Source organism: Eubalaena glacialis, chromosome 9, assembly GCF_028564815.1.
Source record: "Eubalaena glacialis isolate mEubGla1 chromosome 9, mEubGla1.1.hap2.+ XY, whole genome shotgun sequence".
Classification (NCBI taxonomy): domain Eukaryota; kingdom Metazoa; phylum Chordata; class Mammalia; order Artiodactyla; family Balaenidae; genus Eubalaena; species Eubalaena glacialis.
This window is the reverse complement of record NC_083724.1, coordinates 32,899,587-32,922,001: the sequence shown is the minus strand read 5'-3', so window position 1 is coordinate 32,922,001 and position 22,415 is coordinate 32,899,587. Positions and strand designations below refer to the sequence as shown.

General features: G+C 35.7%; 1 protein-coding gene across 4 annotated transcripts in view; it reads left to right on the top strand.

Moving 5' to 3' along the window:
* INVS (inversin) overlaps positions 1–22,415 on the top strand; it is a 145,029-nt gene that overhangs the window by 2,742 nt on the left and 119,872 nt on the right. For all 4 annotated transcript variants that reach the window (XM_061200181.1, XM_061200179.1, XM_061200180.1 and 1 more), the window contains exons 2-3: positions 342–471; positions 15,512–15,678. In XM_061200181.1, coding sequence (XP_061056164.1) covers positions 366–471; positions 15,512–15,678 — 273 coding nt within the window. In that variant the 5' untranslated portion in view covers positions 342–365. The remainder of the gene's footprint in view (positions 1–341; positions 472–15,511; positions 15,679–22,415) is intronic.

Here is a 22,415-nt window from a genome sequence, read left to right as displayed (position 1 = left end):
TCAATTCTAATATTTAGTATTATGTGGAATCAAATCACCTGTATTAACTTAGCAAGTCACTGTGACTTTTGGACCCTGTGTCTAATGTTAAATATTCAGCCTTTGTTTTTTTTCTCAGTCCCTGAGAAGGGTCTTGAAGCATCTAATCCTTTCATTTTACAGATGAGCAACTTGTACAAAGGGTCACCTAATTTACTCCATTATGGCAATTCTAAGACTAGGACTGTAGTCTTTTTGAATCCTGGTGAAATATTTCTAGTAAACCATGTTTATAACGTACCCATTTAGAACTGATGAGATGGATTTCCTACAGATACTTATTGGTTGCATCATCATTTCAGGTTGTTCCAGTTGTTGAGAAGACTATGAACAGGTCAGAGAACTTGTTCTTTCCTGGTTCCTCATTAGCATCCCAAGTTCATGCTGCTGCTATTAATGGAGATAAGGGTGCTCTTCACAAGCTTATCATAGGTAAGCTCCAAGCTCCCCTTAAGTACAGAAACTTTAAAAATAACTCTTTGTCCTAAGGAAGTTTGTTAATCTTAGTCTTAATTTGCAATTTACTTACACATTTTAATGGAAATACATTATTATTTATATTTGGTTTCAGGACTTGGACAAGAAAGAAATTAAGTCCTGAAACTTAAAAATACAGGTTAAGATTAGATGAAAAGTACTTGAGAAATATCTGTGTGTTTGGCGTTGAATCTGGATATGTACTTTAAGGTGCTAAGAGAATTAATTCATCTTTGTAACAGCAGAGATCTGGAATGAGATATTGGATAGTGAGCTATAACATTTAATATATACCCAAAGTACTAATGTTTACAAATAATTTAAATTTTAATGATTTAAAAAAAATGTTAACATCTTTATTGGAGTATAATTGCTTTACAATGGTGTGTTAGTTTCTACTAATGATTTAAAATTGATTCAGTGTTCTCCTTATCATTGATTCAACTGATTGAAATTGATTGTGTTCACCCTATCTTATAGTGAGAGAAAGGTCCAATATGGAGGTTCTAGAAGAACTTTCTAGAGAAGTTCTAGAGAATAAAGTGAATAGGAGAAAGACAGTGGGTAAGAATATTCCAGAATTGTAAAAACCACAAATCCACATGTTTACAAGTCATTAGTCCCAAAGAAAATAAATAAAATAAAAATTTCTGTTATTTGTAATCTCTATACATACCGGTGTCTAGTGACATTATGATTGACAACCTGGGCTTTAAAATCAAGTCAACACCACTTGAACTTCCATACCTATTCTTTCAGAATTTATTTTCGCCCTACATTGCCAGTTTCTCCAGGAACTTCTACCCATGCACCCTAACCGCTGGCTAGGCTTTCTATTCCTCAGTATGCCATGAATTTTGTCTTTAGTTTTCTCTATACATCTGTTCCTTCTCCCCTTTTCTACCTTCTACCCCCTTACCTTCTTCTCTACTAAACAAACTCCAATTCATCTTCAAAGACAAAATTCTTTTACCACACTCTCTGTAAAGATTTCTCTTCTCTATCAGAGATGTGAGCCTCACATTACCTCAGCTACCTACATTCAGTTACTGCTTGGAATTTGACATCTTCCACCACCTCTGAATCACTCATTCAAACATCCACCATTCAACTAAAACTCTATTAGTTCCAGCTCATTTGCTAATGAGAACAATAGTTTTTCAATGTCACTGAGACCCACAATCCATTATCTTCTCCACTTTCGACCATCAGTATCCTTCTGTCTTTACTTTCGTCCCTATTCAGTCCTGATTCCATGGTCTATTATTAAAATCCTTCCCTTGGAAAAACTCCCATTTCTTCTCATCTGTTACGCCTGGCTGTTGCAATCCCAGCTCTGGATGGACCTAATCCATCTACCTCTGCCAAGCCCTGAACAACTTAACCTGTCTGGAAGATTTGTAACACCCTAGATTTAAGACTACCCATTTCAAAAAGGCACTCAACAGTCTCTGTTCATCATACTACATTTCTCCATAATTACTGTTCCATACCTTCTCACTCTACCAAAACTCTGACTGCCGCTTCTCCCTCCCTCCCTTCTCTGCTAATGCTTTATGCTTCTTACCAAAAATGAAAACACTAAATAGGAACTCCCTCATCTTTCAGCCCGATATCTACAAATCAACCTACAGCTACACCCATCTTCTTCTGTCTCCCTGCTAAAATAGAGCAAATATCCCTTTCTGTCAAAGATCAGTTTTTCCACACATACTCTGTATTATATTCCTTCCTATCTTCTCAGGGATCTTGTTCCATTTTTTTTAAACCTCTGATTACTATATCATCAACCTTTTCTTCTATTCTATATTCTTTTATCAACATTTAAACATGCTCTATTGTCTCCATTATTTAAAAATCCCTTCTCTGTTCCTTCATCCCCCTCTAGGTATTACCATATCTCTCAACCTTCCTTTGTGTAAGTGTATCAGTACATGGGCTAAACTGCTATAACAGTGACTTAAATAAGATAGAGGTTATGTTTCATTCTCATAACAGTACAAAGGTAAGTGGGCAGTCTAGGGTGGATAAACATCTCTGCTTCATAAAATCATCCAGGGATGCTGCTAGGGCTTAGCTTTGCCATTCTCAACATGTGACTTCCATCTCTGGGTCAAAGGCAGATTCTTCCACTGTAGTCACAGCCCAGCCAGCAGGAAGGGGGAAGGAGAGAGTGCAGAATAGCAATTTGTCATTCTGGAAGTGGGTGGACTTAGAGCCACACCTAGGACAAAAGAGGCTAAAAAAAACTCTCTCTCCCTGGATGACATCATCCCCAGCTAAAACTCAGGGTGTTCAGTTCCCAAAAAGAAGAATGAGAGAATGGATATGGGGACAATTATCACCCTCTGTCACCAAAACCAAGCTTCTTGAGCCACCTGCACTCATCCCCACTTCTTTATCTCAATCCATATTTTTCTGAAAGAAAATAAAACATGCTTTCTTATTTTGAAATATACATATAGTGAAGTCCATAGAACATAAATGTTCAGTTTAACAAATAAATATAAAGCAAACATCCATGTAATCATCACTAGGTCAAAGAACAGAACATTGTTCCCCCAGAAGCCCCACTGCATCCTTCCCTCCCCCTTGGACTAATTTGCTGTCTTGACGTTTACGGTAGTAATTATATTGTAGTTTTACCACCTAGTTATATATCTTAAACACTATAGTTTAGCTTTGCCTTTTCTGGACTTTTTTGGCTAAATGTTCCATGTTTACTTGTACTAAAAATTGTGTACTCAGTTATGTCACTTTCATGCTCAAAACTCTTTAATTGCTTCCCATTATACCTGGAATAAAATTTGAAAGTGTACCTGTACCTCTTTCCCTCTCCAACCTCACATTTCACCACTCTTTTCCTAGAAAAACCTGCTTTATTTTCATTTCCCAAATCTGTAAGCCCTTTTCCATCTCAGGGCTTTTGCCTGAAATACTATTCTCCCCATTCTCTGTCTGACTGACCCTTACTCATTCTTCATATCTCAGCATTAAGGTCACTTATTCAAAGAGGCCTGCTCTGCCCATCCATTCTCAGTGAAATCTGTTCATGGTGTCCTGTCTTGGAACTCTGCAGTTTTCCTTCACAGAATTTATCTCAGATTGTAATTCTGTGTGTATATGTATGACTATTTTAATGTCTCTCTCCTCTGTAAGCTAAGAGCCTCCATGAGTATAGACTAGGTCTGTTTAGTTCATCATTATATACACAAAATCCAGCACAGTGCTTGGCACATAGTAGCCACATGAGAAATATTTGTTGAAGGAGAACATAAATATTATAATCATTCTTTAAGTATCTTTCCTCCCAAGAAGTCTATAATCATCTAGAGGGCTGAGATTAAATCTGAATTGAGTTGAATTGAATTGAGAGACAAGTTAGGACTAAATTCCATTGGAAAAAAAATTTATTTAAGTCAGAATTCCTCAAGAAAACATATCTTATAAAATAAATCTTTTATTATTTTAACATGAAATATAATCTTCAAAGGGAACAAAGTATGCAGTATGTTGTAAATTCAAAACACTTATACAGGCTCAATCATATAAATTAATGTGTTACATAATAAAACTTGAAATATTCCTGTAATTTTATATCCCCAAGAAAAAATTCCTTAGAAACAAAGAAGCAATCATGATGTGAAACCAGTACAGAGCTGATAAATGTATTTATAAATTGGTCCCCTATGTTTTCTATCATCTTGTCTAAGGAACCCCTTATTCATTACTGACTTTGAGCTGTTCACCTTTTAAGAATTCTGCCATTTTTGTCTTCCGTGCAAAGACAATAATACCGTTGCTCTGTGGTATTTCCTAACATTTGTATATTCCTATCAAATAATGTGTTATTTTTTTAGTATTAAGATACATCTTAAATTTCAATGCATCTTGTACCTTCTTTTATATAGCACGAGAGTGACTATCTCTAAATATATGCTATTTCTCTTTTCTAAACTAGTCACATAGTACTACAAATGAGTTATATTTTTTCTTCAATCTTTGCTCACCAATTGCTCAGTGAATTCATTCACTTTAGCATTTTCTGTTTTCCCTTCTCCGTTTCCATGGAGAAGTATGTCGTGATGTGTTTGACTCCATGGAAACAGATGAGCATCTCTTTCTACATACACAACTAATTAAATCGAACACTTTCTGTGCTGCCCATTGTCCAGGAGGAGGAGTGAAGAGGCTTTCCCTGAATGAGACATCATTTTAGTAGCAATTCTTAGTGTTTAGTGTAATACAATGGATTAATGTTTTAACATAACTCATTACATCCTAGATTCAGATGAATTAGGGCTCAGTCCTGGGCCCTAAAAACATAAACATACATAGTAAAATCCTTACATGCTATGACTATCATTTATACATAAGTAGATTTTTCTTGTAATATCCATCTCAAGTAATTTAATTGAATACCAGAGACATTGTTGATAATATATTCTAGTAGATTCATTTTAATACTATACAATGTAATGTAGTAGAAAGGTTATAGACTTAGAGTCAGATAAACCTGAGTCTTGAATTCTGGCTTTGTCATTTATCAGTTATATTACCTTGGCTTGAACCACTTAATCTTTTTGAGCCTCAGTTTCCTCATCTGTAAACTATAGATTATAATACTTTGCCTGTGGAACAGTTAAATTAGATAATGACTGTAAAACATCTAGCATCGCACCTGACACATTGTAGACAATAAATAGAACCTTATTACTATTATTATATCAGGTTGGATTTCCTGTAAAATAATCCAATCTTACATAGTTTCAGAAATGTCTCAAAATGAAAAGCTCTAAATGCTAAGAAAAAAATGATGCTGCTTTCTTTGTGAAAACCAAACAAAATAATTTGTAAATATTCACTGTGTAATGATGGTTACTGGCATTACTGCTAACAGTGTTTGGGGCATTTGCAGTGGTGAAGTGCCCAAGCAGCACCATTTCTGATTCTACTACAACTTTTGTTGGCCTGTCCATGTTCTACACTAATATAAATCTCTCTGAATCATTGTCTCTCTTTGTTTATAACATCTCCCAACACAGTAGTTGGGTGTGGCAAGGAGCCTCATAAGTGGTAGAGCAGTGACATTATTTCAGGTTCCTTCTTCCTTTACTTCAACCCTGTCACTGAGGGTTAGGGTCATTGAATGTTTTATAAAGGCTTGCTTATATACATGTATTTACAAATATACTTATATGCATATGCATCCATACTAATAATAGCAATAAAATGAGCCAACATTCATAAAGTTATGTTATATAAGCACTATGTTAAGCATTTTGTAACTTATGAACTCATTTAATAGCAAGACACCACAAAGAGTTTGGGGTACTCTCATTTCCCTCATTTCATAGGTCAGGAAACTGAGATGCAGAGAGATTAAGTAACTTGTCTAATAAGTAACAGAACTGAGATTGAAGCCTGCAAGACTGATTGTAAAGCCCATGCTTTTAACCACTAACATATGGGGCCTCCGTGTGTGGGTAGATATGTCTACATATACATGCACATTCGTATGTATGAGTACATAGAGAATGAGAAAGACAAGAAAGATGATTAGGTCTAAACCTTGACAGATGAAATTAATGGTTATCTAGTTGGAACTTTTCTGAATTTTTTTTGTGCTATGAGCCCTTTTGGCAATCTGGTGAACTTCATGGACCCCTTCTCAGAAATATATATTTTAAGAGCTTAAATATAATATAATAAGAATCCAAAGAAAATCAGCTGTATTGAAATACAGTTATCAAAGTATTTTCAAATTATGGTGTAGCAATATACTTGCAATCATTTTTTTAACACAGTAAATAGCAAGATCTAGTGGCAGATCTAACAACTATGATAATTTCAAAGTAGCAATGAGTGTAAATGATATTTAAGATACCTCAACAATGATAATGAGATATGTAAAAATATTTTCTAAAATCTCAAGTACCCTCAAAATATAATATGTCCCATGTTACTTTTATTATTCTCATTTTAAATTAGGACACTGAGACTCAGAAGTTAAGCAGCTTAGTTGCATAGTTAATAACTGCAAGGTTGAAACTCAAACCAAGTCATTGGATTATGAATCCTATCTTCTTTCCATTGTTCCCATGTTGCCTCTATTACAATAAGCAGATATTTTTAAATGACCACAGATGATGGTGACAATATGAAAGGTGTGAAGTAAGAAGTAGGTGAAAACAGATAAATGCATCTTTGATGCCACACAAAGGTAACATTTTAGAACAAGCAAATAAGATATCAGTAGAGAATGCTGGATTTACTTGTGTTGGACAGTATGGCGCCATAGCTATTGTGTAGAGTGGCACAACTGTCACTACAAGTGACAGTCATTTCCTCTAACTGCTAGAGCTGGAGCTCTGGTTTCTACACATACATACAGAGACTCTTCTGCTTCAGCTAGCCTTAAAATAACCGAATGCAGTAGCGCAATCATGGTTCCACCTCAGCTTTCTGAGCTATGTTCAGACAGAGCACAAGTAGAGTGCCGGCCCCTGTTGGTCATGGATTAGAGGCTACCTCCACAGTTGCCGGAATAATTAAAACAACACAGCACACTAGCCAGCTGCATCCTATATTAGCTGTTCCTGATAGGAATGCAAATTTAAATGCACTGCCATCCGGTGAACACTAGTTTACATCATAAGCCCCACATTTGTATAACATGTTGCAGTTACCAGACACAAACAATAAATCATTTAATTCATTCATCAGAATAAGCTATGGTGGAGACTGGACAGGTATTGGCTGAATGTTGTAACTGAGGAAACGAAGGAAGGGAGTAGGGTAGCTAGATAAAGAAACAGGCCTTTCTCAGTTACTCTCATTCAGGAAGCTCAGAACTTAATGGGACACTCACCACTCAGAAACTAGCCATAGAACCACTATCCCCCGAAAAGCAACTCAAAACAGGACCCAGGTGAGACTAAGTGCTGCTTTTTCTAATTATGACTAGGGGATACATGCTTTCAGCTACCTCAGGTGCAGAAATTTTCCTTATAGGCACAACATATTGGATGGTGGTGACATAACCCAATTAAATCTTCTCTGTTGGGAAGTATAAATACCTGTCACACAAAAGCAAAGTATGTCAGGGATTGAAGAGAAGGCTTGAAGTTTCCCTGTATCTTACAGCCGACTTGGTAAGAGTGGAGCAACCGGTGTCCTGGGAGGTAGAGTGACCTATTACCCCCGTGGTTCTGGCTCCACTTTGGCCCTGAGAAACCTAATCAGTTAAGATTGTCCCAATGTGTGATGATTGCTTCCATTTATCACATTTGTTCTTGTGACCACAGGTCCTAAATCCTCTCCTTTACTCAAGCTTCCAAGGAAGAATCTCACTGGGGTCGGGGCGGGGTGGGGGGGTGGTTATTATAATATGAATTACTATCATCTTGCTAATACTAAGTACTACTCTCTTTGCTTAATGCTAACAAATAAGATGCTGGTAGAGAGTAGCCGTTAATCATGAAAGACAACTGGAGACTAGCTTTTACTACAGCATATTCTCTGTAAGTATCATTTTCACTCCAGAAGGGCTCAAGTGATAAAAGGAACATGCTCTACCTGTAATACATTTTAGTTCTGTTAATGAGTTTGGGTTTAAATGATTCCTTATCTATAAATGCAGTGATAGAATCTCTGGAATCTTCTGGATTAGATATTGGAGGTCTTTGTATAGAGAATAATACCTAATGGACTTGAGGACATGGGGAGGGGGAAGGGTAAGCTGGGACGAAGTGAGAGAGTGGTATGGACATATATACACTACCAAACGTAAAATAGCTAGTGGGAAGTAGCCACATAGCACAGGGAGATCAGCTCGATGCTTTGTGACCGCCTAGAGGGGTGGGATAGGGAGGGTGGGAGGGAGACGCAGAGGGAGGAGATATGGGGATATATGTATATGTATAGCTGATTCACTTTGTTATACAGCAGAAACTAACACACCATTGTAAAGCAATTATACTCCAATAAAGATGTTTCAAAAATAAATAAATAAATAAATAATACCTAGCACTGCGTGACTACTCAGAAGACTTGTGCATAAGAGCTTCTATTATCAGATATGTTGAGTCAAATGCAAAACTTGCCTCATCTTCAAAACCAAGATTCTGAAAAAAACAAAACAAAACAAAAACCCTGCCTCTTCCAGTAGTTACTATACACAACCTAAGTATTTTGTAAAGCTCTTTCAAATTTCAGGAGCAGTGACCTTTCTTGATTTATTACCAGCATACATGGAAACATGGATTAGCAAAGTGAGTTATCTGAGAAGCTATGAAGTACTTCTGGGTCCCAATATATACAAAATTTAAATATATATTGAAATATTTAGAGCTAAAACAGCTTAGTTTCAGGAACAAAACAACTCAGACAGAAGTGTGACACGTTCTCTTTCTTCATCTAGCATTTGTATTTCCCCAAAGCAAATATTTCATTTGCTCAGTTTTCTTCCCCCATTAGCAGTTCATGCCGAAATACCTTAAAAGTAACTGGCTTCCCTCATGCTCAACTCATATATGATTACCTTTAGCCAGTGTGTGAATACCTGGTCATTGTTTGTGATGAAAGTAACAAAATTTTTTCACTTAAAGTACATGGCAAGAGCCATGACATCTTTTTTTTTTTGGTGTTGTTTTTAAGTAAAGTTTATGGAGCTTTTTACACTTTTGCAGTGTACAGTTATTTAATTTTAACAAACATATGATCATGTAATTACCACCACAGTCAAGATGTAGAACGGGTCCATCACACCCCAAAATTCCCCCATGTCCCTTTATCATCAATCCCTCCACGCATCTCAGCCCCTAGATACCACTGTTTTCTGTCCCGTGGTTTTACCTTTTCCAGAATGCCGTGTAAATGAATCATACAATATGTACCCTTTGAGACTGAGTTCTTTCACTTAGCATAATGCATTTGAGATTTTTCCATGTTATTGAGTAGATCGGTACTTCATTCCTTTTTATTGCTGAGCAGTATTCTATTGTATGGATGTACTACAGTTTCTTTTGTCATTCTCCAGTTGAAGGACAATGAGATGTTTCTAGTTTTTAGCAATAATAAATGAAGCTTTCATAAACATCCACATGCAGGTTTTTATGTGAACATAAGCCTCATGCTTTTATTTTTCCTGAGTAATAAACACCTAGAAGAGATTATTGGGCCATGTAGTAAGTGTATATTTAACTTGCTCTGAAACTGGCAAACAGTTTTCCATAGTGGCTGTACCATCTATGATACCAATCCTACCAGCAAAGTCTGAGAGTTCTAGTTGTTGTACATCCTCACCAAGCATTTGGTATTGACAGGTTTATTTTGGTTTTGGTTTAGCCATTCTAATAGATGCGTATTGGCATTACATTGTGGTTTAGATTTGTATTTCCCTGTGTATTAATGATGTTGAGCATCTTTTCATATGCTTAATTGGTGAAATGTCTATTCAAACCTTTTGGCCATCTTACAATGTCATTATCAGTCTTTTTTTTTTTTTTTTTTGGCTGCGTTGGGTCTTCATTGCTGCATGTGGGCTTTCTCTAGTTGTGCCCAGCGGGGACTACTCTTCGTTGCGGTGCGCGGGCTTCTCATTGCGGTGGCTTCTCTTGTTTTGGAGCATGGGCTCTAGGCACGCAGGCTTCAGTAGATGCAACACGTGGACCCCAGAGCACAGGGGCTTCAGTAGTTGTGGCACACGGGCTCAGTAGTTGTGGCTCACGGGCTTAATTGCTCCGCAGCATGTGGGATCTTCCTGGGCCAGGGATCAAACCCGTGTCCCCTGAATTGGCAGGCGGATTCTTAACCACTGCGCCACCAGGGAAATCCATTATCAGTCTTTTTATTATTCACTTGTAAGAGTTCTTTCTTTATTCTGGATAGAAGGCTTAATCAGATATGTGTTTTGCAAATATTTTCTCCTAATTTTTGCGGCTTGTGTTTTCATTTTCTTAACAGTGTCTTTCAAGCAGAGTTTTAAATTTGGGTGAAATTCAATTTATCGATATTTTAATGGATTGTTCTTTGGTATCATATCTAAGAAATTTTTGCCTAACTCAAGGTCACAGAGATTTTCTTTCATCTTTGTTTGCTTCTAAAAGTTTTATGTAGTTATAGAGATTTTACATTTAAATTTATTATTGATTTCAAGATAATTTTTGTATATGATGAAAAGTATAGGTTGAGAGGTTTTGGGTTTTTTTTTCTTTTTGTATATGGATGTCCAATATTTTTAGTACCATTTGTTTAAAAAATTGTTTATTGGTTTGCCTTTGCACCTTTGTCAAAAATCAATTGATCAGGGAGGGATTAAATTAGGAGTCTGGGATTAAAATATACATACTACTAAATATAAAATAGGTAACCCACAAGGGCCTACTGTATAGCACAGGGAACTATACTCAATATCTTATAATAACCTATAATGGAAGAGAATGTAAAATATATATATATATGTATGTATGTATGTACAACTGAATCACTTTGCTCGAAACCTGAAACTGACACAATATTGTAAATAAACTATATTTCAATAAAATTTTAAAATAAATAAATAAAAGAACACTTGTTACTCCAAAAAAATCAATTGAACATATATATGAGTCTATTTCTGTACTCTCACCTCTGTCCTATTGATCTATATGTCTTTTTTTTGTTATTTAAATCATGAATTTATGGGCATAAAATTGTTTATTATTTATAATATCCCCTTATTTTCCTTTTAATGTCTACAGGCTCTGTAGTGATATCCCTATTTCAATTCCTGATATTGGAAATTTTTGTCTGCTCTGTCTTTAATGATCAATCTGACTGAAGAGTTATCAATTTTATCGATGTTTTCCAAGAACCAACTTTTAGCTTCACTGATTTTTCTCTAGTGTTTTTCAGACTTTAATTTCATTGATCCCTACTTTTAATCTTTATTATGTACTTCCTCTGCTTGTTTTGGGTTAAATTTGCTCTTTTTTTTTTTCTTTTTCTTTTTTTTGGGGGGAAGAGGGTCCTAAGGTAGAAGCATAGATCACTGATTTGAAACTATTCTTCTGTTCTAATACAAGTATTCAATGCTGTATATTTCCTTCTAAGCTCCCCTCATGTGTAGGGTAGGAATCTTACTATAGTATTTTTATTTTCATTCATTTAACTGTATTTTTTAATTTCCCTTGAGATTTTCTCTTTAACCAATGGATTGTCTATGTGTTGAACACATAGTTAACTAATCATAGTTAATTAATTAATCACTGAATAATTCCCAAATAGTCAGTGATTTCCAATTATCTTTCTGTTATTGATTTCTAGTTTAATTACATTATGGTCAGAGAACATACTTTATATGAATTCGCTTCTTCAAATCTGTTAACATTTATGACCAATCTGTGGTCTATTTCGGTAAATGTCCCATGGTTGTTTTAAAAGACTGTGTATCTGGTTGTCAATGGATAATATGTTCAATAAATACCAGTATATCTGCTGCTTTATGATAGTATTCGCTTCTTCTTTATCCTAGCGATTTTCATTCTAGTGGTTCAAGCAATTATTGAGGGAGGGGTGTTGAAGTTACCAGCTCTAATTGTGAATTTTTCAAGTGTTTTTTCAATTCTCCCAGTTTTTGCTATGTGTATTTTGAAGCTCTGTGGTTTGGTACATACACATTTAGGATTGTCATGTATTCTTGATGAATTGAACCTTTTATCATTGTATAATATTTCTATTTGTCTCTGGTAATTGTCTGTGCTCTGAAGTCTACTTAATCAGATATTAATATAGACACTCCAGCTTTTTTGATTAGTGTTCACGTGGTATATTTGTTCTCATTCTTTTACTTTTAACCTATTTATGCCATTATATTTCAAGTGAGTTTCTTATAAACAACATATAGTTGGGTCCTCCTTTATTTATTTATTTATTTATTTATTTATTTATTTATTTATTTATTTATTTATTTATGGCTGTGTTGGGTCTTCGTTTCTGTGCGAGGGCTTTCTCTAGTTGCGGCAAGTGGGGGCCACTCTTCATCGCGGTGCGCGGGCCTCTCACTATCGCGGCCTCTCTTGTTGCGGAGCACAGGCTCCAGACGCGCAGGCTCAGTAATTGTGGCTCACAGGCCTAGTTGCTCCGCGGCATGTGGGATCTTCCCAGACCAGGGCTCGAACCCGTATCCCCTGCATTGGCAGGCAGATTCTCAACCACTGCGCCACCAGGGAAGCCCCCTTTTTTTTTTTAAATCTTTTTATTGGTGTACTTATACCAGTTGCCAATAATGGAATCATTAATGTTAGAATTTAAGATTTCCAACTATTACGTATTGTTTCCTCTGTTTTTCAATCCCCCATTCCTGTCTTCCTCTGCATTTCTTAAATGTTTTTAATAGTCCATTTTAATGTGTATGTAGCAGAGTGTTTTGTAACAGCTTTACTGAGATCCACCATACCAATATACCATACAATTCACCAATTTAAAGTGTGCAATTTAGTAGTTTTTGTATATTCACAGAGTTGTGTTGTACAAACATCACCATAATTGATTTTATTACCCCCCAAAAAACCCCTGTACCCTTTAGCTATGACCCCTCAAACACTCCTCCTCTTTTCTCCCTACCCCTGGCCCTATGCAAGCACTAGATATAAAATTCTGGGTTGACAGTTCTTCCCCCTCCTCCCAACACTTGAAAAATGTTGTGCTATTGCCTTCTGGACTCCATAGTTTCTTATGAGAAATACACTGTAATTTGAATTTAGTTTTCAGAAATTTGATTTTGATTGACTCAGTATGGATTTCTTTGGGTTTATTTTGTTTGAGCTTTGTTCAACTTCTTAAATTTGTAGGTTTGTGTCTTTCACCAAATTTGGGACATTTCTAACCATTATTCCTTCAAATATGTTTTCAGCTTTTCATTCTTTTTCCTCTCTTTCTGGGACTCTGATGATATAAATGGTAAAAACCTTGTTACTATCCCACAGAGCCCTGAGACTCTGTTGATTCTTTTTGTTTCTATCTTTTCTATCAGTTGTTCAGACTGAATAATTTCTATTGATCTGTCATCAAGTTCAGTGATTCTTTCCTCTGTCATTTCCATTATGCTATTGTGCCTATTAGGTGAGATTTTTGTTTTGGTTATTTTATTTGGCTTTTTACTTTTTTTTTTTTTTGGCTGCATTGGGTCTTTTGCTGTGTGCAGGCTTAGTTACAGCGAGTGGGGGCTACTCTTCATTGCGGTGCATGGGCTTCTCATTGCAGTGGCTTCTCTTGTTGTGGAGCACGGGCTCTGGGCATGTGGGTTTCAGTAGTTGTGGTGCACAGGCTCAGTAGTTGCGGTGGGCAGGCTCCGTAGTTGTGGCTCACGGGCTTAGTTGCTCCGCGTCATATGGGATCTTCCCGGACCAGGGCTTGAACCCGTGTCCCCTGCATTGGCAGGCAGATTCTTAACCACTGTGCTACCAGGGAAGTCTGGTATTTCACTTATTTTTAAACATTTATTATTCTAAATTTTTCACTGGGTTCATCTTTATATTTTCTCTCTTTGCTGAGACTTTGGATTTTTCCATTTGTTTCAAGAGCATTCATAGTTGCTCGTCAGAGCATTTTTATGACCGTTGCTTTAAAATCTTTGTCAGATATTTCTAATATCTGTATCATCACAGTTTTGGTGCCTGCTGGTTGTGTTTTCTTGTCTAATATTTTCCTGGTGTTTGGTTTGTCTAGTAATTTTGGATTATATCTTGGACATTTTGTGTATTATGTTATGAGACTCTGGATCCTACTTTAAATCTCCTATTTTAGTACACTGACAATCTGTTTAGGTTTAGAATGAATATTTTGTTCCAGTTTTGTAGACTGTGGTTCAAATGTCAAGTTAGTTTTGAGAGCTCTTGCGAGTTATTTTCTGGTCTGCCCCATTTTTGTGCTACCCAGGCCAATTTAGAACCTGGGAAGCATCCCACCAAGAGTTCCATTCTCAAAGCTTTTGCTATTTTGACTCTGGTCAGTTTCACATATGGGCTGCTCAGTTATCCATGGCATCATGCACTGATTTAAAGAATTGCTTTCTCTAGCTTCCTCCTCTCCATAACCTTTCCCCACTCTCTAGTTGGGGAAAGATACCACCTTGTTGCTATCCTTTGCCTAATTCAGGGCACAGTGCTTCATAGGGCTCCTCCCCACAGTCTCTGCAGTATCCATTGGAGAGGAAAAGAGGTACAATTTGTTTTGTTGTATGTGCTTTGAGTAGCAGAAGTATAGTCAAAAGAGTTCACTCCTGCAGAGCTACTCCCTTCCCAGTATTTTGACTGGAGAGAGCAGGCTTCTTGGGGAATTTTGTGTATGTGCCCACTGGTATTTCTGGTGAGCTACTTTAGCACCCAGGCTGGCTTTATGTAGGAGGCAAAAAAAAAAAAAAAAAAAGCAGGGAACGCAATACCAGGTTGTTCCTGAAGTTTCATAGTTCCCTAGCCAATTTGCCTTCTTTTCACCACCTTTCATTTATTTTGCCTGAGGTGTTTAGTTTTAAGTAACAGGAGGATCATGATAGTATACATTTGCTCCATATAGTCTAAAACAGGAAGCCAACCATGATTCATTTTTGTAGATCTCAAAAACATACCACAATGCCTAGGGTATGATCTACACTAAGTATTTTTTCACAAAAGGAGTAAGGGAGGAAAAAAATAACCTCATATCTCAAAATGTTAATTTAGTATGACAGAGTTGTTAAGAAGATACCCTTTAAAGTCAACAATCAGTTTGAATTTTAGCTTCACCACCTACTGTCATTGTAATGTGTACAAGTTACCTAACTTCTCTAAGTCTCAGTTTCCTATACTATAGGGACAGTAATATCTATCTCATAGGGTGAGTAAAAATGAGATAATATATTTAATGCATTTACCACAGTACTTGATAAGAAACAGCTAGTAAATATAGGTCACAGTTATATTAGTAATAACAACAATAATTATCAAATATCACTATCTGTTTCTTATCCTCATAGGAAATTCTGCCCTTAAAGACAAAGAAGATCAATTTGGGAGAACACCACTTATGTATTGTGTGTTGGCTGACAGACTGGATTGTGCAGATACTCTCCTGAAGGCAGGAGCAGATGTTAATAAAACTGACCATAGCCAGAGAACAGCCCTCCATCTTGCAGCTCAAAAGGTGAGAAGTAAAACTACCGTGAAGAGTAAACCTTTTCTGTGGTATTTGTTAATTGATTAATGGAACTGTGAGATGGACAGATGGTAAAGAAATCACAAGTATATAACTCTTAGTTTCATATGTTTTCCCTAAAAACTGTAATCTTTAAACTGCAGAGAGTAAGCACAGATAACCATCAGTGGCTGCTTTCACTTATCCAAGTTCCTCCAGCGATGGAATTTATTTTCTGATCTAAAGTTAAGTTGGGAAAAAGGAAATAAAATTATATGTATTAATATGATTAAACTATATTACAAATCAATTTATGCATGAGAAAAGGCAAAGAAAAAAAGGAAACCACCACACACTAAATTGTCAATAGTGGTTGGATTTGGGAATTCCCTGGCGATCCAGTGGCTAGGACTCCACGCTTCCATTGCAGGGGGCATGGGTTCGATCCCTGGTTGGAGAACTAAGGTCCTGAAAGCTGTGCGGTACGACCAAAATAAATATATATGAAATGTATATATATCTCAATAGTGGTTGAGTTTAAATATTGGGAATATATATGAATTTTGGTACTTTTCATTGTTTAAAATGTTTTCCTTAATGCGTGTTACTTTTACAATAAAAAGTTGTAGTTGCCCATAAAGTATGTGGCATTAGGGAGCATAAAAGAAACTTATTTTCTGAAATGTATTTTCAAATTTTTAAAAATCTAAATCTATATTGCTAGTATAAATGATGTCAAGTTTTTAAAGGCTTGTTAAGAGCTCAGTTTTTTAGGATTAAACATATCAAAAAAAATAAAATGGGAAGCTTCTAAATTTATTTGAAGACTTATTTATCTGAAAATGGTTTTCCTCACCATAAAATTTTGATCTATAAAATATATTTCCAGTGCCTGATATTTTTCTCTTTGTTATTTTAGACTTATGTATTTTGGAAATAAAAAGCAATGAAAATTAGTTAGATCCAGCAGAAACTATTAGAGTTATTTCCCATTAAAAAATGTGAACCAGATATAGCTGATTAATTGAGGGGTTAGAAAAATACCTTTTCATTAGTTGAAAGCATAAAAAGAGACTGACATTAAGATATACTTCTGAATATGCTAGTTATATGCTCTTATCAGTTAAGTCTGTCAGGTTATTTCCAAAGTTATTGCTCTTGAATTTGCTTTTCATTACAGTAATTTTTTAAAAAATCTCTCATTTTCAATCTCAGTTTTAACTACTGCTCAGGTATTTATAACCTTTCAGCTAGGCTTGTCAGCTGTTAAAATTATTTACTCAGGAAGGGTAACTCTATTTAACTTGTTATCATTAAAAAATAAACATTTCAGATTGGGAATAGCCCCAGCACTAAGAATTTGACACACTTTAGATTTTTTCATTGTGATTCACTTAGGTTTAAAACTCAACTTTAAAAATGTAAGTTGGGGGAAACTAACTGCACATCAAGTGGATCATGTGAGGAAAGAAAAAGAATTTAAGTTGATGGTCCAACAGTATGACGTTTTTGTAGAGGTATCATGTGGAAAAGGTTGAGAGAAGGGGAGAGCACAACCAGACATGTGAGCTGCTAAGTCTCTCTGTGAGATGCAGTGCATTGTTTCTGTTTGCCTTTTGTTTCTCCTTTATTTTTTTAAGCAGTGATTTCTTTAGTGTCAAAGAATAAATAGAACTATGATTTACATGTCACAGTTTACATAGCTGATTTCATAAGTAACAAGTTTCATGTTCTTTCAACTATCTGATAATTATGCATTTCCCCATCTCTGTGTTCCTGTTTGTATTTGCATGTTTGCCAAAAGCCGTAATATACCTTTAAGCTATACCAGCAGTAGTAGAATTTCTAGAACAAGGGTGATAATCATTCTTTAATACTCCGCTCTGTCCAGATCAAACCTGGGTATTGTGTTTGGTTTTGTGCTTCATGCAAAAGCACCATGATTAAGAAATCAGAGGTAGTATACTTCGGGCAGGGATAAGATGGTGGACGATCTAGAAATAATTTTCAAAAATAGTTGGAGATGATATGTCCCGGCTCTGTAGCCCACCCTGCCTCTAAGCAGACACAAACACAAATTCTCTTAGAAAAAATATCTTCACCTTTAACTTCCAGGATTCCCCCATATTAAAACAGACCAAACATGATCTCACAGTGAAAGATCACCAAACACATGAGCAATCAATCTACCGTGAAGGAGAGTCAGCTGAAACAATAAACAGCTTTCTATCAAAAACATCAGATATTGGCACCATTAGAAACACAATATAAACTAACCATTGATGGAACATTTAAAGATATAAAAGAAGAAATCACAAAAAGGAGCAACCAACCCGAGACTTTCGTGACTAGGCATAAGTTCTCACCATGACCACCTATTTTAGACCAGCTCATCTGCCAAACACATCTGAAAACTGAACAAAACATATTGTTTGAAGGCACTGGGAGCAGTCAGCATAGGCAGGATGGTTCAGAGAAGGGAAGCACATGAAATTAGCTCTGCATTTATCCTGGCTTTTTCCTTCAAGGCATTTTCCAAATTGGAATGCAAAAGAATACAACCCTAGCAGGAAGCAGGATTCTTAGTCAGCTGGGGAAACCCAGGTGTAGTTTGGTGTTAGCAGTAGCTGGAACTTGAAGGGCAAACTCCTGAAGAGAAGGGGACCACGGAGAAGGAACCCAAAAACCTGAGTACAAATTCCTCTCAAGTCATTAGCAGTTGCCTAAACTCTGCTTGTATAGGGTGAGGCTCTAAGAAACCTAGCAGTAAACAACAGCTAGTAGACTAAACAGAGCTAAGCAGAGATTGTTTTTACATTATCCTATATTTTCTTTTCTACTTAAATCTTTTAATACATAACAAATTGATTTTTGTGTAGGGATCCATTCTCATTTTAAAACATAGGAATAACTAATTTTCCCAGGACAACCTAGCTCATTAATGTTTAGCTGTTTAGTATCTGCTGTGTGCCAGTGCCAGACTTTTGTACTATGCACTTCCTATGCTTTTTTTTTTTTTTTAGTTACATTTTTTAAATGAAGGGTCCTGAATTCTAGGGAGCTGCTTAGGAAATTTGAGAATGGAAGTTACATGATCAAATTATTTTAGGGGGACCAATATGGCAACTAAAGCTACTTTGGAAGAGGACAAGAATGGAGGTACATAGAAAGCTATTACAGTTCAGGCCAATGGAGAGGAACAGTTGGATCCAATAGACACATTGTGGAGGTAGAACTGTTCATTCAGTAAGTAGTTGCCAAGTGTCTATTGTGTATCATGATTATACATCTAGAGAGAATATTAAAAAATGAATCACATGTCTGCTATAAATAGGTACTGTCAGTACCGATCCCTAGTAAACTTCACATCCCTTTATTTAATGAACCTCTCTCATATTTTGGATATCAAATATGCTTTTCAAGTATTGTCTATCGCACTTAATTCTGTTGTCTGTGAACTCAGAAGTGTGCTATTTATGTAACATCAATATTCATATATACGTGCATGCATGCATTCATTCAACATATGTTAAAACTGTTACTGTGCAACAGGCACTGTGCTAGGTCTTGGAATGCAAAGATGAAAGACATGATTCCTACTCTTAAGTTGCTTACAAAGACCATAGATAAAGATATTAAGTGATAATTAAAATTGGCCTATCTACTGTAAGGTACGTATACCTATGTGTGATATTAATATACCTAAGTGTTTTATAAAATATCAACAGCCATAACATGTAAATAGCATTGTTATTATTACTGACCCAAAGATCAACCATTCTCATATATAATTTATTATGGTTTTGTGTTTTTTGTGATAATGAACTATGTTATGGCACCTTAGATTGATTAGTAAGAAAAACTCACGTTCGCGTAGCATTTTGTTTGTGTTTCTGTTAGAGCCCCACTATCTTGTAGGTACTTGCCTCTTTCCCACTAGATTGGAGCTCCAGGAGGAGACTTGTTTTATTTATTTTTGAATCCCCCAGAGTCTAACACAGTGTCTGATATGTCTTTGTTGAACGAATGAATACGTTTTATGTTACTTATATAGAAAGTCATTATGAATACAAATGCTAGACATTTTGTTTATTAGAAACATTTATCCAGTTTCAAAATACATATATAGGAAAAACTTACTGAAGTGTGTTGATTGACTTAGTTATTTTGACACGTATTCACTTTTCTGGAAACAAATTGCTGTCAGTCCAAGCAGCTAAGGAAATGACACCCATGAGAATAAAATTAATCTCAATATACTGAACATCTGTACCTAATTTGTTTTTCATTTAGTACCCTCAGTTTAATCCAAGAAAGCAATCAATCATACCTTTTCTGGGTTTCTTACAAAAGATATCTAATTGTTAGAAATGTTTTGCTCCTGGGAAGCTACTATTTCTCTGACTTCCACAGATACATTTGTTTGTTGATAAGGATTAAAAAAAAAGCTTTCGCAATCTCACTAAATTTTAATAGTTATGAATTTTTAATCTTCCAAGAAGTTATTAATTTGGCTTCAAGAAGATTAAGACTACCCACTTTGAAAAATTATATCATGTTAAACACAAAAATTAAAGAAGCTTCAGGTTGTGGTTGGGTTGTTTTTTCTTTTTTGGTTTACAAAGAGAATTCTCATTTATCTATGAAAATTAAATATTAATTTTCAGTTTTAAAAATATGTTGTTTCCATGTTAATGACTTATAAAAAGTAAAGGAGAAGAGTAGAATACCTCTGAAACTTTTCTGGAAAACTTAATACCACCTAACAGTATTTGGTTTCCTTATCTTACACATACTCAACACTTAAACACCAAACAACCCCTACCCGGTCCCCTTCAACTCTGTATTCTATTATTCCTCCTCAGTACGTATACCTCTACCATAACTCCTTACCTAACAATTAACCATGGATTTCACTTATCTATATTTCACCCCCTCTAATGCTGTTTGAAGGCAGAGGTCATGTCTTAATTTGATTTTTTTTTTAACTAACTTATTTATTTATTTTTATTTTTGGCTGCATTGCGTCTTCACTGCTGCGCGCGGGCTTTCTCTAGTTGCGGTGAGCGGGGGCTACTCTTCGTTGCGGTGTGCGGGCTTCTCACTGCGGTGGCTTCTCTTGTTGCGGAGCATGCGCTCTAGGCGCACAGGCTTCAGTAGTTGTGGCACACAGGCTCAGTAGTTGTGGCACATGGGCTTAGTTGCTCCGTGGCATGTGGGATCTTCCCGGACCAGGGCTCAAACCCATGTCCCCTGAATTGGCAGGTGGATTCTTAACCACTGCGCCACCAGGGAAGTCCCTTATTTGATTTTATAGTTCCAGTCTTAACACAGTTCCTGCCGTTTAATAAAGACTCAGTTAATGTTTGTTTAATGAATACATAAATGAAGGAATGAATGAATCAATCAATGTGAACATCAGATAAATTTATCATGAATGGTATAGTCTTCAAAACTGTTGGAGTTTAAATTATATATTATTTATTCCTGTTCATTATCCACCCCAACACATAATTTTGTAAGTAGGATTTTACAACACTCTGTGAGCTTAATTTCTCAACAAATATAATTTTTGTATGCCTCAATTTCTTTATTATAAAATGGGACAATACCTCTCCCTGTCCACCACATAGGAATGATGAGTTCTTAGATATAAAGCATTCTGCTTGGTGGAGAAATATACCCTCTAGAAGTGTAAGTTATCAATGTTATTGCTATTAGCTATGCTGCAATACATGTGTACACATCAAATTAGTCTTTAGGAATCAGTAGACATCAGAAACAGAAAGATCTTTTAGGATCTTCTAGTCCATTTAGCCATTGGATGAGGAAATGGAGTCAATTCTCCTTTCAGTTCTTGTCTCTTAATAAATTATTCATCATTCACTTTGCCTTTGCATATGCCTGAATGTTCTCTGTCTTATTTTAAAATTAATTATCTTAAACTTATAGGTAAGAATAGAAAATAATATAAAAACACTCAGGTACCTAATATCCAGAAGAGATTAACCTGAATTTTTTTAAGTTTTTACTTCTGATTTTTTAAAATGAAATAAAACTTGAAGTTTTTTATCTTCTAAATCCCATTCCCCTCTTCTTCTGCCACCTTAGTCTATCTTAATTTTTGTGGTTTCAATTCCCATGTGTATTTTTCTACTTTTACTTTATATATATTTACATGCCCAGAAACAATAATATTATTTTGCATGTTTAAAATCTTTATGTAAATGGTATTATACTGTGTGTTACTCTCCAACTTGCTTTTTTTTTTTTGACTTAACATGTTTGTGAGATTTATTCATGTTGAAACACGTAACCCTAGTTTACAAAGGGTATAGCCAAAAGCCCAAAAGACAAATGAAAAGGTGCTCAACATCACTAATTAGGGAAATGCAAATTAAAGCCACAATGAGATACTGCCACACAACCATTTGAATGTCTAAAATGAAAAAGTCTGACAGTACCAACTGATGGTGAGGGTATGGAACAAATGGAACTCTCAAATATTTTTGGTAAGAATGTAAATTGGTAACATCCACTCTGAAAAACCAACTATATCTACTAAAGTTAAAAATATATGTGCACACATGCACACACACACGATCACTGCAATTCACACCCCAACGCCAGTCATATCTAAGAGCGATAAGTGCTTTTTTCCACCAAAAGACATGTATGAGAACATACATGACAGCTTTGTTTGAAATAGCAAATGTTCTTATAACGCAAACAACCCAAATGCCTAT